We start from the raw sequence: 17,431 nt of genomic DNA on the forward strand, positions 1-17,431 counted from the left end.
TACCTCCTTCCTGAAACACTCCCTCTCTTTGATTTCTGTTAAAGCAAAACATAGATAAGTTCCTCTTCTTTTAGGAAAAATAAGAAATGACCTCCTTTAAAAATAGACAATTTAAAAGTAATAGAATATCTATCCACAAGACGGAAAGTTAAATAAAAAGTTTAAAACAAACACATTTTTACTTCCCTATACTATCTATAATCATTATTCCCAAGTCCTTGATATCCACACAGAATTCACCTAGTGCTTATTAACTTCTTTTACTTTTATGTGCTGCAAATTAACGATACTCCATATAATTTAGTAGTTTTATTTTTTTTATTTTTTTTTAAGTTTTATTTATTTATTTGACAGAGACACAGAGAAAGAGGGAACACAAGCAGGGGGAGTGGGAGAGGGAGAAGCAGGCTTCCGGCTGAGCAGGGATCCCCATGCGGGACTCGATCCCAGGACCCTGGGATCATGACCTGAGCCGAAGGCAGACGCTTAACGACTGAGCCACCCAGGCGCCCCTAATTTAGTAGTTTTAAATGCTTGTGAAATAGGATTCAGAAAAACAATAGAGTGAAATTTAACGATAATTTGAAATGTAGCTATATAATTTCATTTGTATTATCGCAGTTGTTCACTTTTCTAAAAGTTTAGTGCTCCTTCCAAGTTAGTGGCTTAATTACAGTATGTCCTAAAAGGACTATCAGTTTAAGAAATGAACAGACTCCATATACTAGTAAATAAAGAGAACAAATCATAATACCATATTACACTACAAAAGCATACAGCTTTGCTTTTAAAATACATAGTATACAGGGGTGGCTGAGCCTGGGTGGCTCAGTCGGTTCAGTGGCTGCCTTCAGCTCAGGTCATGATCCCAGGGTCCTGGGATCGAGTCCTACTCAGGTTCCCTGCTCGGTGGTAGCCTGCTTCTCCCTCTCCTCCCTGCTCCTGCTCTCTCTCACTATCTCTGTCACTATCTGTCTCTCTCTCTTAAATAAATAAAAATCTTTTAAAAAAAATAAAATACATAGTATACATATATGCAAAAGAAAGAGAAAAGGGAAGATCTGTATTATGTTAACTGATTCTCTCTGGGTGTTGAAATTAGGGTTGTTATTTTTTTTAGCTCATCTGTATTTGCTAAATTTTCTATAAGGATAAGAAATATCAGTCAAGTAAGTCTCTCTGTGTTACATCACCAATTTTTCCTCCTTTACATCAAATGGTTCTATCAGCAAACAGGATAATATAGTTTTTCCCATCTTAAAAAAAAAAAAAAAAAAAATCCCTTGATTTAACATTCTCTTCCAAGTACCACTCCATTTCTCTGCTCCCCTATACCCTAATACATACTCACAGGGATTCCTCTCCTCTCCTTTCTCTCTTAAACCCACTCCAGTCAGGCTTTCAGCCCTACCTCTGCAGCTAAACTACTTGTCAAGGTCACCAAAATCCTCCACATTGACAAATCCAAAACTCACTTGTCAGTAATCATCTTACTTGACACTTTCGGTACTATTTGACCCAACTGCTCCAGGAATGCCCCAGGGCTTAGTACTCTGATCTTTTCTCTTTCTACATTCACTCCATTGGTGTCTCATCCAATTCATGGTATTTACTACCATCTATAACCTGATGATTCCCAAATATACATCTCTAATCTGAAACCTCCCAACTCATTCATCAACTACCCATTTACTATCTCCACTTGAACACCTAATAAGCATCTCAAACATAACATGCTCAAGCTCTTGATTCCTCTTCCCTTTAAAAACTTCCTCTTCACACATCTGGATTTTAGTTAACACCCAATCCCAAACTTACAGCTGTTTAGGCAAAAAACCTTGTGTCCATCCTTGATATCTTTTCTTTCACATGCCACACCCAAATCATCAGCAAATCTTGTTGGTTCTGCCTTCCAAATATATCCTGAATTTAACCCCTTCTGGATTACTCCAACAGTCTTCTTGTCATCTCCCTGCCCTAGATCTGGAGTCTATTCCCAGCTCAGGAAGCAAAGCAATCCATTTAAAACCTAAGTCAGATCACCTCACTTCTATGTTCAAAACCTTCCAATACCTTCTCTTCTCACTCAGAGTAAAATCAAAGTCCTTACAATGATTTACAAAGCCCTATGCAATCTGGTCCCTTACCTCTCTGACCTCCTCACCTACCAACTTCCCCCTTCTTCATTCACTCTACTCCAGCCATACTGGCCTGTCTGTTGATCCTCACACAGGTCAGAAATTTTCCTACTTCAGGGTCCCAGCATTGCTATTTCTTCTGACTGAATACTCTCCCCAAGACAGCTGCATGTCACTTGCTCATTTCCTTCAGGTATGCGTTCCATTAACAAATTCTCAAGGGTACATTTTCCTGACCCTGATACTTCAAACTCCAATCCAGTCTCCATCCTAACCCTTTGTCCTCTTTCCCTGCTTTATTTTTCTCAACGGCACTCCTTATGATCAAATGATCAACTATATACTGACTTCTTTATTGACTGTCTTCCTTCCACTAAAATATATGCTCCATGAAAGCAGGCATTTTGTCCACTACTTAATCCCCAGCATCAAAAACTGTGCCTAGCATACAGAAGGCATTCATATTTGTTAAATCTATAATATCATATTTGCAAATTCTATAGTTTTTTAAAGTTATTGAATAAACACTGGAAATGTGCAAGCAGGTCCCAAGCACCCCACAGACCTTTTTGAAGCAGGAAATACAGCTGGTACACAACGGGCACTTAACAGGTACTGAATGACTTCTAAATGCCCATAATGCTCAAAACCCTCCACTGGCTGCTTCTCTGACTCAAAATAAAATCCAAAGGCCCTACAAAATCTGGCCCCTCACCTTCCAATCTGTTCCTTACCTCTTTGCCCTCATAGTACTAACTTCCCCTTAATCCTTCATGACCACATTCTTAATCCAGGCTTTAAGAAATTTTGAGAGGAGCACCTGGGTGGCTCAGGCGTTCAGCGTCTGCCTTCGGCTCAGGTCATGATCCCAGGGTCCCAGGGTCCTGGGATCGAGCCCACATCGGGCTCCCTGCTCTGCGGGGTGCCTGCTTCTCCCTCTCCCACTCCCCCTGCTTGTGTTCCCTCTCTCGCTGTGTCTCTCTCTGTCAAATAAGTAAGTAAAATCTTTAAAAAAAAATTTTTTTTTGAGAAAATCCATTCCTAGAGCAAAGCTGGGTGATGTGTAGCTCTGCCAACCCATGATTTTGGAACTAGCATTATTCATGCATCTCTCCCTTGTCCAGCTGCCATGCCAACTCACTCAACTGAAAGATTAAAGACACTGGCCTTCTAATTAGATCAGATCCTATCAGCAATACAAATAATCAGCCCATCAATAGCAGACAATGACTATAAATTGTTCATTTCTGTATATCTATGAACTCTTTCCAACTGATAAGCTAAATAAGTCTTCCCTAAATATATAAACCAATGAACGTTATTCATAATAATATGAAATAAAGGAAAATCATTTCCTTCCTGATTATTCTACTTTGGGTGCTTCACTTTAAATTCTGAATTTGGACTACAGGCAATTTGTTTTTGTCAGTAGTTCATTTGTATACACAACTACAATACTGTCAAATTATTTTACTATAATACATTTGTCATTCCATGATCATTTGTAACTTTTCATGCAGTAAAAAAGAACATTTCAACCAACCATCTGTCTCCTTTTTTTGTTTGTTTTAATCATTCGTTCTAGTAATGTTGCTCTAAATTCTAAATACTTTTTAGAAATAGGGGCGCCTGTCTGGCTCAGTCGGTAGAACATCCAATTCTTGATCCCCAAGTTGGGAAAGAGTTTACTTAAAACAAACAAACAAAAACCTGCCTAGAAATATGTCACATCTTGGGATTTAATTCTAAGGACTGAAATTTAAGTATTCCAGATTTTCTCCTTGGATTTCACCAGATCAATGATCTTAACATACTCTGTAGCAAAAGATGAATATTTCTTGGCTGAACATTTATTAAGGTAAATTGTAAAAGTCAGAAATGACTCCTCCAAGAAGAAATGCAAGCTAAACAATAAAATGGAACACTTTTATAATCTGTTGGAAAGCAGGAATCTGCTTACAGGCAGTATTTCATCATTTTGTTCTATGTTCTTACTTGATTTGAAGTCTATTTCAAAAAATTAAATTGTAAGAACCCTACTGTACCACTGAAGTGACAATCCTTAAGTAGTTGGCCTTTTATAAAACTGGAAATCTTATTTATGTAAAGATAAAAACAACCAGCTCATCTAGCTGGGAATGCGCTGAAGATACCATTATACAGTTTCTTCTTTCATTAATAGCCATCTTGGAACACATGGAATTAACTAAGTCAAAGATCAATAAAATACTGAAATTGCCTGGAATTTTATGTGCCCTTTATAAACAACAACAAAAATGGATCCAACTTACATATATAACATGGCAAATACGTTGTTAAAGGCAGTAACATATTTGGACATTTGAAGGACAACAATATGCTACAGAAATCATAAGTGGAGTGTATTTTCATACTTGCAACCCTGGACTTATGAGCACAAGAGAATTTACAATGAGAAGCCTGTGCCTCTTCAAAATATGCTAATAGCTCAGAGCTCCAACACTTTCAGCATCTCAAACTAAAATGTTTGACATTTCAAAATTCCAGCATTTCCATTTTCTTCAGAAAAGCATTGTTTATGTAAGTGAAGGCTTAAAATAAATACCTTTTGGGAGGGATAGCACACTGAAAAGTTGAGAATTATTACACAATTTAATATTAACTATACACTGATAATACTATTAGTTCATTTTTAGACTTATCTCACCAACTAAATTCTAAGTTTCTTAAAGGCAAGATCAAGGTCTTATAATCGCTTTGTATTTTTGTGCTGAAAATACAGAAGAATCAACTACATATATGGAATAATCCCAAATCCGCAAATAAATATGTCTTTGAACAGTCAGAAGAGAGACTTAAAAAATTCTGACTGTAAAGTTCACTCAACACTTCCATGACATTTCCAAGTCAATTAACCCTAACACAGTAAAGATTCAAGTAATGCCATGAAGAAAATGGCTATTCTGGAACTAAAGACAATTAAGTCAGGGTGATGCAATAACACATCAATATTGTATAATACAGTAAGGATACCAGACAAGGTTTTCCTTCCATATATGGTCCAATGAATCAGTCACACTTTATTTTTTTACACTACACTAGTTACAGAGACAATAAATATCAGTAGAATCTGAATCATTCGACTGAGTAAAGGCCATGAAAATATTAAGAAAAATTATAGGGGCACCTGGGTTGGCTGAGTCAGCTGGGTGTCCAACTCTCGATTTCAGCTCAGGTCATGACCTCAAGGTCACGAGATCGAGCTCCACATCAGGCTCTGAGCTGGGCATGGGATTCTCTCTCTCCCTCACCTCCCTCCCCCTGCCCTTGCTCTCTCTCACTCTCTCTTAAAAAGAAAAAAAAGAAGAAAAATTATAAGCCAAATACTTTGCTCATAAATTATTCCTTCACATGGGGGCAACTGGGTGGCTCAGTTGGTTGAGCCTCCAACTCTTTATTTTGGTTCACATCATAATCTCAGGGTCGTGAGATGGAGCCCCACATCAGGCTCTACACTGGGCTCAGGCTCCCTGCTGGACATGGAGTCTGCTTAAGATTCTCTCTCTCCTTCTACCCCTCATCCCACCTCCCACAGACCCTCTCTTGGTAAAAAAAAAAAAAAAAAGAAAGAAAAGAAAAGAAAGAAAAAATATTTCTTCACATGAATTATACTATCTAATAAAAGCTGAGTTTATGAAATAGATTCTTTTTTTTTTTTAAATAAGCTCCTTGCCCAGCATGGAGCCCAACTTGGGGCTCAAACTCACAACTATGGGATCAAGACCTGAGCTGAGATCAAGATGTCTGGCGTTCAACTGCCTGCCACCCAGGCGCCCCAAATAGATTCTTTTATACAATATTCAACAAATATTCATTTAGAAACTACATAACCTGAAAATACAGGGTGACTGAGATAAAATTATCAATGAGAAATACTAGGACAAGTGTAAAGAAAGTAGAGCAAGCTTTGAACAACAGTAACTATAAAAATGCATTAAATGAAAAATAACAAAAATATAGTATAAACCCGAATTAAAATTAATAAATATAAATAAAAAATGGAAACTCACACAAAAAAGTTTGGAACCTCTTATGAGATACAATGACTATTTTAAGCATGTCCAAAATAATAGGTTACTACTTATAAAGCACTGACATCTGGAACTGGTTTATCTAAACTCAAGAACATCCTTTAAAAAGGTTACTCTCATTCAACTGCCCTTCCATATGCCTTCTTGAATGAGACCCCAAGTGGCAGACATAAAGTCAGATTTGCTATAATTACATAGAAAACACAGACCCATGTAATCTGCCTACAAGACTCCACTGAGAAACACTGATACAAAAGGTTAAAGGGTTATATGTAATTTTCGTGGCTGATGTTGTTGACAATAAATAAAACTTAAGTTAAAAAAATAAGCTAGGCTTCATTAATGCAATACAAATACACTGATGTAGCACTGACTACATCATACTACATGACCTAGTACGACTACAGGAATACATTGCAGCCCCTAGCTTGGGTCTAAATCAGTTCTGTGACTCTAAAAAAAATGCAAAGCCCACCCCAATTTCAGCAGAAACTAAAAATGCTACCTTTCAAAGTGGTTGAGGAGGTACTGCATTGCTAAGTTACTGGTTGCTAAGGTCACCTTTTATTGTTAAACCTTTTATTGTTAATGGCCTCTTTTCAGCCTTCATTCTAATTATCCTCATTATGCAACTCCTAACATAGTTGACCATTTCCTCTTACTATCCTCTTAGCTCCCCGCCCCCCCCCGCCCTTTTTTTTAACCTTCCTCTGGTGTCCCACCCCTCTGAGCACTGTCTCTTTCCCTAGTTCTTCCATTCAACCTTAAATGTCAGTGTTCTCTCAGGTTTTGTCTGAACTGCCTTCTTTTTCTAAACAAGAGAAGTTCTCCCGGGGCAAGGGGATGGAGGGGTCATTTGCCCATTCCCATGCTTTAATTACTGCCTACAGTTCTAAATATCTATGCCCAAATCTGTCTCATCCGAACATGCATTTTCTTTTGCAACTCTGAGGAACTCCCCCCGTCCTCCACCTGGCAAAAAACTCAGGCTTTAAGACCTAAAATGTCACCACCTTGGTGAAGCTTCCACCAGTTTTTCCAGTGTTAGAAATCGCTTTCAACTCTGCCATCTTATGAGAACCTCACAAAATAGGCAAGTATCATAATCTTTCTAGAAAAGAGGACACTGAAGTTTGAAGAGATCAAGCAACTTGAACAAGGAAACATTACTACAAGTGGAAAACAGGAACTTAAACTGAGGTTGTCTCACTCCAGGTCCAATGCTCTTTCTAAAACACCATAATACTCTCAAAAGAAAGGAGATTTGGAAATTTAGTAGTTTTACTATTGTTAAGAAAAATTAGTTTCCTCTGCTTCTTTCTAGAAACTGTTTAAATTACTAAAATTATTTTTAATTACACATAGAGCCAAATTGGTTAAGATAAAAGAATTTCTTTAAGACAAAACAGGAAAATAATTTAGAAAAAAACTAAAAGCAATAAAAATTGACAATTGCAAAAGAAAGGAATACAAAGAAAAGTAACTCTTTACTAAATGAAAAATCTGAAAATCTTGAAGCAAATAATCAAATACACAAATAGTCTTGATTAACCAATAAATGATGTACAGGATCTGCTTTTCTAAAGTAACGTACAACTCCCTGATTCTGGTTTTATTTAAAGGGAGAAAGGAACAACGACGGTTGATAAATAAGATTAAATTCAGAAAACAAAATCATCGATAATCCCATCATGAGGAAGTATTAAGGCATCCTTGAGATGGTCAATGAAGGATCAAAGGACATAAAGCTTTAGGACAAGAGGCCAAAGAGCAGAATCGAGGAAGAAGTCAGAGAGCTGGAAATCAACACTTTGCAGCCATTTTGGTTAAGAATGGTTCAGGAGAGGGATATCTGGGTGGCTCAGGCAGTTAAAGGGCCAACTCTTGATTTCAGCTTAGGTCCTGATCTCAGGGTCCAGGGATCAAGCCCTGCATTGGGCTCTGAGCTCAGCAGGGTGTCTGCTTGGGGATTCTCTCTCTCTCGCTCTCACCCTCTGCCCCTCCCCCTGCTCACACTCCCTCTGAAATAAATAAATAAGTCTTAAAAAAAAAAAAAAAGAAAGAAAAGAATGGTTCAGGAGATTCATCAGTGGTTGTTATATATCTAGGAGTTGATAAATTTAATAAGGAGCAAGACATCTGCACGGCCTCAAAGTGTCCCCCATGGAATGATTACTGGGGAAAAAATCATGGACAACACCTTAACAGAACACCTTTAGATGCAAGTCTGAGAAAGCCACATCACTAGAGTAGTAAACATAAATTAAGAGGAAACACCAGCAAATCCAAAGTGATTAACATGCTGTAAAATAATTGGCTTGTATTCTTCAAAGGTGCCACGGTAGTGAAAAACAAAGGTTAAGGGGGCACCTGGGTGGCTCAGTCACTTGAACAACCAACTCCTGATTTCAGCTCAGGTCAATCTCAGAGTCATGGGACTGAGCCCTGCATCAGGCTCCCTACGCAGCAGGGAGTCTGCTGCTCCCTCTACCACTACACCCCACTCATGCTCTTTCTCTCTCTCTAATAAATAAATAAAATATTTAAAAAAAAGAAAACAAAGATTTCAGATTAAAGGAGATTAAAAGAGATACAACAACCATATCAAGTACAGGATCCTGGACTGGATGCTGTACTAGATGGAAAAAAAAACAAAACAAAACACTAAAAATAAATTATTTACTGGGACGAATGACAACACTGAATTAAAGACTACAAATTGTACTGATATTAAATTTCCTGAATATAATGGTACTGCAGTAATGTAAGAAAATATCAGTTCTTAAAAAATACATACCAAGGTATTAAGAGGAAAAAGGATGTATAGAACCTATTCTCCAATGGATCAGAAAACATAATACAAATGTGTATGTGTCTGTGAGTATATGGAGAAAGCAAGCAATGTAGCAAAAAAATTTTTAACTGATGAATGTGCAAGTAGTTCTTTGTACTATTCTTGCAACTTTTTTGGAAATCTGAAACTATCTCAAAGTCAACCATCAAAAATTAGAACAGAGCTAGTGGATGAATGCATGGAGGGAGTCAAAAGGTCTAACTTCCAGTTATAAAACAAGTCATGGGATGCCCTGTACAGCATGGTGACTACAGTCAGTAACACCGTATTATATAGTTAAAAGTTGCTGAGAGTAAATCTTAAAAGTCCTCACCACAAGAAAAAAAATTATAACTAGGTATGGTGACAGATGTTAACTAGACTTATTGTGTTGATCATTTCTGAATATGTACAAATATCAAATCACTGTATTATATACCTGAAACTAATATAATGTTACATGTCAAGTATACCTCAATTTAAAAAATGACAGCAGAGAAACAGGGTAAGCTTTTTCTTACATAGATTTTGTCATTTGGTTTTTTTAAAAAAAGTCAAGAAATATCATGATTTTATAAAAGAATGTAAACTCAAGAGAGATTAAAAAACCACTTCCAGGTGTCTCCTTGCTCCTATACAATCCCACTAGGTTTCAGTTCAGTGTCCAAAATGTTTCTAATTCCTGGAAGCTTCCAGGTAACATACTGTCTACAGCTACTTTTCAAAGTTTTAAACTTTTAATGAGTTGTGTGCATTCTCTAATAAAAGCGCCATAAATTTCATCAAGTAGTAAGTAGCATATCCAAGTGTTTGAGAAAATGGGCTTTCAGATTAGAATGTCTGTGTTCGGGCGCCTGGGTGGCTCAGTCGGTTGAGCCACTGCCTTCGGCTCAGGTCATGATCCCAGGGTCCTGGGATCGAGTCCCACATCGGGCTCCCTGCTCTGCGGGGAGCCTGCTTTTCCCTCTCCCACTCCCCCTGCTTGTGTTCCCTCTCTCGCTGTGTCTCTCTCTGTCAAATAAATAAATATAATCTTAAAAAAAAAAAAAAAAAAAGAATGTCTGTGTTCAAGTTCAAAGAGTGCAGTGTTGTAGCTTTGCGATCTTGGACAAGTTAACCACTTGTGCTCCAACTTCTTCATCTGCAAAGTACAATCAGATAAGCGTCTGGTAACAAGCCACTGACCTTGAGAGGAGAACTGAATGAGATAATAAATGTAAAATAGTGTGCACAAATGCACAAGCACTCCGTAAGTGTTAGCTATTTTTATTTTAAATCCAACCTGACTGGTCACCTCAACAGCACTGGTCTTAGTCAAAGCCATACATCTTTCTCCAAACCAGGCCCAAATCTGACAGAATAGGAAATCAGAAACTCCAAGAGGAAAACATCTTAGATGTTAACAAACCATAAAAGTAAATTAATTGTAAGTAAATCACATGCAAAACGGACTGAGGCAGACTTACAACAGGGTAATTCAGCAGCTGAAAATTTTGCTAATAGAAGTGTAAAGCTGCAACAAGCTTTCTACTAGAACAATCCATCATCTAAGTGCACTGAATGAAAAATGAAATTAGTGATCTTACCTGAGAACAAGGGGGGGGGAGCAGAAAATTGTATTCCACATGCTGTATATAAGATTTCAGTCAGCTTAATACAATCAAAATTTAAACCCAAAGTCAACTATTAGCAACTTTGCAGACTGCCCGATCTTATTAGTAAAGCTTAAATTAAATTTTAATTATACTCTTCTAACACCTGCAAAGCCATCAGCACAGCTACTTTCACTTAATTCAGCATGAATCTAGTGACAGCCTATTATGTGACCCACCACAGTCTAATAATGAGACATTAAAAATAAGAGAAATGTAAAAATGATTACAATAAAATATAAAGTTACCAGAATTCTGTAAGTTTAAAACCCCTCCCACCAAAAAGCTTGGGGAGGGTTTCTCTCCATTTTTCGATGGTCCTTAAATATTTTTACTTTTAAAAAACTACACACTGTTTAGTATTTTTTAAAATTCACGTTATTAATTTGTAAAACTTTAGAACTTATTCACAGTCACACTCTAAATATTCTCTACTCAAATGCTTATTACTGTGTTTGGAATTGAGGGGTTTTTCTCTGTAATGCAAAGGATATTCATTCATAAAGCGCCTAAAACACCTCCATGCTCCTACACTCCACGGTCAGGGAATAGTTTCCCATAAGCAACAATCACTCTAACGCGCCCTTTTAACTCCCCCAAACACCTCCTCTTTCACCATAACACGCGCAATTCTCCAAGTTTGATCTAGGCAAATGTTAAATAAGCTAGAAGTGTTTGTTCACAACTCAGATTCCTGTGCCCCAGCCCCGACCAACCCAATCAGAGTCTTTACGAATGAGACCTGAACCTCTCCAACAGTTCTTTTCTCACTAAAGTTTGAAAACTACGAGAAACCCCCCCCCCCACCCATCCACCCCAGACTCTCCAACGACTCCCGCCACTCCCAAAAGACCCAACCCCACCCCCCAGCGGGAAACGTTACCGCCCGGCCCCGCAACGGTCCCAGGGCGACCTCACCCTTCCCCCGGGAGCCCAAGCCCGGTGCCCGCGCCTCCGGGGTCTCCAGCTCCTCAGTCCCGTCCCCAAACCCCCAAACCTTTCTCCTCACTTCTTCAAATCGCTGCTAAAGAGGCCGAAGGCGCCGGAGGGGGAAATGGTTGAAGTCGCCTCCTGACCCAGTTCCGTCGCCTCCCCTCCTCCTGACTGCTCATTGTAAACGAAGCTGTTGCTGGACATGGCTGCGGTGCCGGCTGGGGTCCGGCTGGTCCTGCCGAGGGTTCTCTCCGAAGGGCTACAGTGCCGAGAACCAGGAACAAAACTACTTCCCGAGCGGAGGGGCGCGCGCAGGCGCTTCCGGACTCGTCACGGCTCCCCAAGCCGACCTGGCGGCCCACCCCCTGCGCATGCCCAGTGCGCAGGCTGACCGGAGCCCACCGTCGGCCTCTCCAGGGCCTGACCGGATTTCCCTTCTCCGGGTTTTTGACGTGGCTGAGAGGCTCTGAGCCAGGCTGTGCGCAAGGGAGGTCGTGAAGGAGCCGGGCCTCTCGGCTCTTAAAGGTTGTTTTGGAGAGAAATAACCCCTTGTGTCTGTTTTGATCCCTGAAGAAGGCTTCCCGAGCCCGGACACTTTTACTTGACTCTTGCTGTAAACCAGTAGCATTCGGATTTCTTCTGAAATGCCATTTAACACACCGGATCAAGTTTCCCAAAGCCATGACGATCGCTTTTCCTTTTGTGGGCCGGTTTCTACTCTTCTTCCTCCGGCCCGTGTTGCCTTACTTTCACAACCGCCCCACGAAGCCCTCTCCCAGATCTCTCCACTTTAAGGAAACCTCTCCAGACTGTGCCTTTGGAGATCCACTTATAAGTGTTCATTCCTGTGAAAGCTTTGAATGAAAATCCAGGAGCCAGCAGTTACCCGGAGCTAAAGGAGTTCTTCCCACTGGCCTCTGGCTACCACAAATAAAATAGAGCCACATCAGGTGCCTGGAGTAGTGTCTCTTCTGGACACGTCTTTACTTCTTTCTTTCTCACTGTTAGGGATGTTGCACTGAATGTTGCCTGGCCCCACAGTAGCACTTGGTAAAGCCTTTTTGCAGGCATAATTTCCCCCAGGCTGCCGGCTCAGAGAAATTTCAGAGTCTTCCCTATCTTTCCCTATTCTTTCCCCCTCTGGGCAGGCATTGAAACCCGGAGACCCAGAGGCCAGAAGCTGTCATAAGTCCAGTGAAACACAAATTGGGGGCCCAGCCCCTTAGGAGGAGGGTGGAGCCTGTTCAAGGATCAACCCCTCAAAAGGCCACGCAGAAATTCATGAAATACCATTGCACCCCTCTTAAAATAACCAAAATCTGGAACACTAAAACACTAAATGTGATACAATAGGAACTCTCACTCATTACTGGTAGGAATGCAAAGTGGTACAGCCATTTGGAAGACAATTTGTCAGTTTCTTACAAAATTAAAGTTATTCCTAGCATACAATCCTGCAGTAACACCCCTTGGCATTTACCTAAAGGGGAAAAATGTACCCACCCAAAAACTTGTACATGGGTGCTTATAAAAGCATTATTCATAACCACCAAAACTTGGAAGCATCCAAAATGCCCTTCAGTAGGTGAAAGAATAAGTAAACTGTGGTCCATCCAGACAATAATATTATTCAGTGCTAAAAAGAAAGGAGGTATCAAGACATGAGAAGACATAGGGGAAACTTAAGTGCACATTACTAGGTAAGAGAAGCAAATCTGAAAAGGCTACATACCAGATGATTCCAAACGTACAACATTTTGGAAAAAGCAAACTATGGAGACAGTGAAAACATCAGTGGTTGCCAGGGGTGGGAGAGGGAAGAGGAGGGGTGAATAAGCAGAGCAAGGAGGAATTTTCAGGGCAATGAAAAACCCTGTACCATACCATTATAATAGATACATTTGTCATTATACATTTGTCCACACCCAGAGAATGTACAACACCAAGAGTAAACCCAAATGTAAACTGTGGACTTTGGGTGATAATGATGTGTCAATGTAGGTTCATCAGTGGTAACAAGTGTACCACTTTGGTGGAGGATGTTGATAATGGGGAAGGCTATGCCTGTGTGGGGGTAGGGAGTACATGCGAAATCTCTGTACTTTCCTCTCAGTTTTGCTGTGAACCTAAAAGTGCTCAAAATAAAAAAAAACAAAGTCTTATTTTAACAAATGAAAATAAATTTTAAAAATAAAGGCTACACTGTTACTGTGTAAATAACCATGACCATGACTGAGTCTTTAGTTGAAGAGGAGAGAACATCCTCCCAACTTCATAGTCAGGACAAAACTTAACAGGTTTTTATTTCAGCTGTTAAAATACCCCTCCAGAGATGCAATGATGAAATATGTTATATGTCAATATTGATGATATTGATCAATTTATGTAACTGTACCTATTGCTGATTATTCATGATGATGATAATGATGATAATCATAGGTATACTTAATAGATGGCTTATTATGTACTAAGCACAGAAGTGCTTGAGAACACTTCCCGCCAAAAGATTCTAATACTATATTCTAGAAATATAAAACTAGTAACTACATAGTTTGAGATCTGTTTCCTGTCTCTTCAGAATTCAAAAACCTTTTATATAGTCATGAAGTTTTTGACAGAGGATAAAGGTCATACTTCTAACCAGAAGAAACAACAGCTCTAACAGAACCAAAGGATTATTCTTTGATGCCTGTTACCAAGACAAAACCAGATTTTCTGTTTTCTACCAGCATAAACAGTATTTCAGGATTATTGTTGAGTAGGCTATGTTTTTTTCAAAAATGATTTTTCCCCTAACATTTAACGAAATTTTTATTGAATTCTCTCATTTCAGTTCTATTCAACTAAATTCTCATGACAATAGGTGTTAAGTTTGGTGCATATATTTTCTTTTTTTTTTTTTTTTAAGATTTTATTTATTTATTTGACAGAGAGAGACACAGCGAGAGAGGGAACACAAGCAGGGGGAGCGGGAGAGGGAGAAGCAGGCTTCCCGCCGAGCAGGGAACCCAATGTGGGGCTCGATGTGGGGCTCGAACCCAGGACCCTGGGATCATGACCTGAGCCGAAGGCAGACGCTTAACGACTGAGCCACCCAGGAGCCCCTGGTGCATATATTTTCAAACTTGTTTTCTAAGCATAGAAAAACAAATTATATATGTGTATATTTTGCCAAATGTCAACTTCAACCATAATACGATTTTGTATCTTAATTTTTTCTTATTATGTATAATATATTAATGTATATATTATAATGTATAATTATATTAATATATATACATACACATTGTGTATATACATATTGTGTATATTTTCTCTTAATATATTATGTATAATATATTTGTATCTTAATTTTTTCTCTTGATATATTATGGAAATCTTTCCATACTGATACATACAGCTACCTCATTGTTTTAAACAATAACATAATATTCATTTTATAAGCGTACCTTCATTTATTTAATCAGCAGCCTATACAACAACTTCGTCCATACATGTTATTTGCACAGTAGCATCAATATTTCCAGAAGTTAAGGGCGCCTGGGTGGCTCAGTCATTAAGTGTCTGCCTTCAGCTCAGGTCATAATCCCAGGGTCCTGGGATCGAGCCCCACATCCAGCTCCCTGCTCTGCGGGAAGCCTGCTTTTCCCTCTCCCACTCCCCCTGCTTGTGTTCCCTCTCTTGCTTTATCTCTCTCTGTCAAATAAATAAAATATTTAAAAATATATATATTTCCAGAAGTTAAGAATCTACAAGTCCATAGATCTACAAGTTAGATTAAATGACATGCACACTTAAACTTTAATAGATATTGCCAAATTTATAGCCCCAAAAGAACGTACCAATTATCTCTTCCACTGTTATCCTTTGTTTTACTCTGCCATTTCCAGCAATGAATATTATAAATTTTTTTAATGTTTGTTAATCTGATTGGCAAAAATAAATAAAACCCTCATTATTATTTAAACTTTCATTTCATTTATTATAAGTAGGGAGATGATATAATTTAGTGTCTCTTCAACACATGGTGCTAGGAAACTTCTAAGACTAAAACTTAGTAACTTGCCAGGGGTTGGAGAGGGGAGAGGAGGGATGAATAAGCAGAGCGAGGAGGAATTTCTAAAGAAACTTCTAAGACTGAAGGTGACACAAATCATAATTTTGCTGGAAGAGCACATATAAACCAGGACTTTTCCAGGGAAACATAGATATATGATTGCCCTAGATATGATGGAGTTAAAGCATATATTAAATGGCCATCCAAATTTTTCTTCAATTAATTATGCAGACTTGGTATTTGCTTATTTTTAAGTGGGTTATCCATCTTTTTTGGTTTATAGGAATATTATATTATTATAGATAGTGAATGTTAACCTTTTCTCATTATTTTCTAAGAGAGTCTAAGTTATAAAAATTGATTCCAAAAGTTGTAGAAAACCTGAATAGATTACCACACCTGTCAGAATGGCTAAAATAAAAAACTCAAGAAACAACAGGTGTTGGGAAAGATATATAGAAAATGGAAAAGGAACCCTCTTGCACTGTTAGTGGGAATGCAAACTGGTGCAGCCACTGTGGAAAGCAGTATGGAGATTCCTCAAAAAATTAAAAATAGAGTTACTATATGACCCGGGAGTTCCTCTACTAGATATTTACCCAAAGAAAACAAAAATACTAATTCAAAAAGGTATCTGCACTCCTATGTTTATAACAGCATTATCAACAATAGCCAAATTATGGAAATAACCCAAATGTCCACTGACTGATGAATGGATAGAGTAAGATTTGGTATATATATATATACATATATATATGAATATTACTCAGCCATAAAAAAGAATGACATCTTGCCTTTTGCAAAAACATGAATGGATCTACAGGGTATAATGCTAAGTGAAATAGGTTAGTCAAAGAAATACAAATATCATATGATTTCACTCATATGTAGAATTTAAGAAACAAAACAAATGAACAAAGAAAAAAGAAAAAAAAACTAGACTCTTAAATGCAGAGCACAAACTAGTGGTTGCCAGAGGGAGGGAGGTTGGGGGATGGGTAAAATAGATAAAAGCAATTTTTTAAATTATCCTATTCCACAGTAGCAACAAATAAGGCTTAAGAAACAAGCCTTAAGAAATGCATAAGACCGGGGTGCCTGGGTGGCTCAGTTGGTTAAGCGACTGCCTTCGGCTCAGGTCATGATCCCAGGGTCCTGGAATCGAGTCCCACATCGGGCTCCCTGCTCTGCGGGAAGCCTGCTTCTCCCTCTCCCACTCCCCCTGCTTGTGTTCCCTCTCTCGCTGTGTCTCTCTCTGTCAAATAAATAAATAAAAAATCTTAAAAAAAAAAAAAAAGAAATGCATAAGACCTAAGTGAAGAATAACTATAAAATTTATGGTTTAAATATGGGAGAGAGGGGAGACCTGGAAGGAGAATCTGTATGTCTGAATAGAAATATTCACACATTTAATGCACTTTCAATCAAAATTCAATATTTTTTTACTAGACAAACTGAATCTAAAGTTCATCTGGAAGAATAAATGCAGCTTAAAGCAAAAAAAAAATTTTGGAAAAAGAAAGTACAGCATCATGAAGGAAAATTAGATCTCTGTACTAGTTTCCAATGACTGATATAACAAATTACCACAAATTTAATGGCTTGAAACAACATAAATGTCTTCCCTTACAGTTCTGGAGTCCAGAAGTTTGAAATCAAGGTAGACAATCTAAGGTACGGGCAGGGCCACTCCTTCCAGGAGCTGTAGGGGAAAAGCCCTTCCTTATCTTTTCCAGCTTCTACAGCTG

At 38.5% G+C, this 17,431-nt stretch overlaps 1 protein-coding gene across 2 annotated transcripts in view; it reads right to left on the reverse strand.

The window, feature by feature from the left end:
• AP3B1 (adaptor related protein complex 3 subunit beta 1) overlaps positions 1-11,973 on the reverse strand; it is a 263,265-nt gene extending 251,292 nt beyond the window's left edge. Inside the window, exon 1 of one of the 2 annotated variants that reach the window (XM_035014705.1) lies at positions 11,703-11,972. In XM_035014705.1, the coding sequence (XP_034870596.1) occupies positions 11,703-11,830 (128 nt within the window). In that variant the 5' untranslated portion in view covers positions 11,831-11,972. Of the gene's footprint in view, positions 1-11,702 lie in introns of both variants that reach the window. The other variant, XM_035014707.1, reaches the window with a different exon arrangement.
• Positions 11,974-17,431: the final 5,458 nt, after the last annotated feature.

The sequence above is a fragment of the Mirounga leonina genome, unplaced genomic scaffold, assembly GCF_011800145.1.
Source record: "Mirounga leonina isolate KUSES-001 unplaced genomic scaffold, KU_Mleo_1.0 Mir_168, whole genome shotgun sequence".
Taxonomy (NCBI): Eukaryota; Metazoa; Chordata; class Mammalia; order Carnivora; family Phocidae; genus Mirounga; species Mirounga leonina.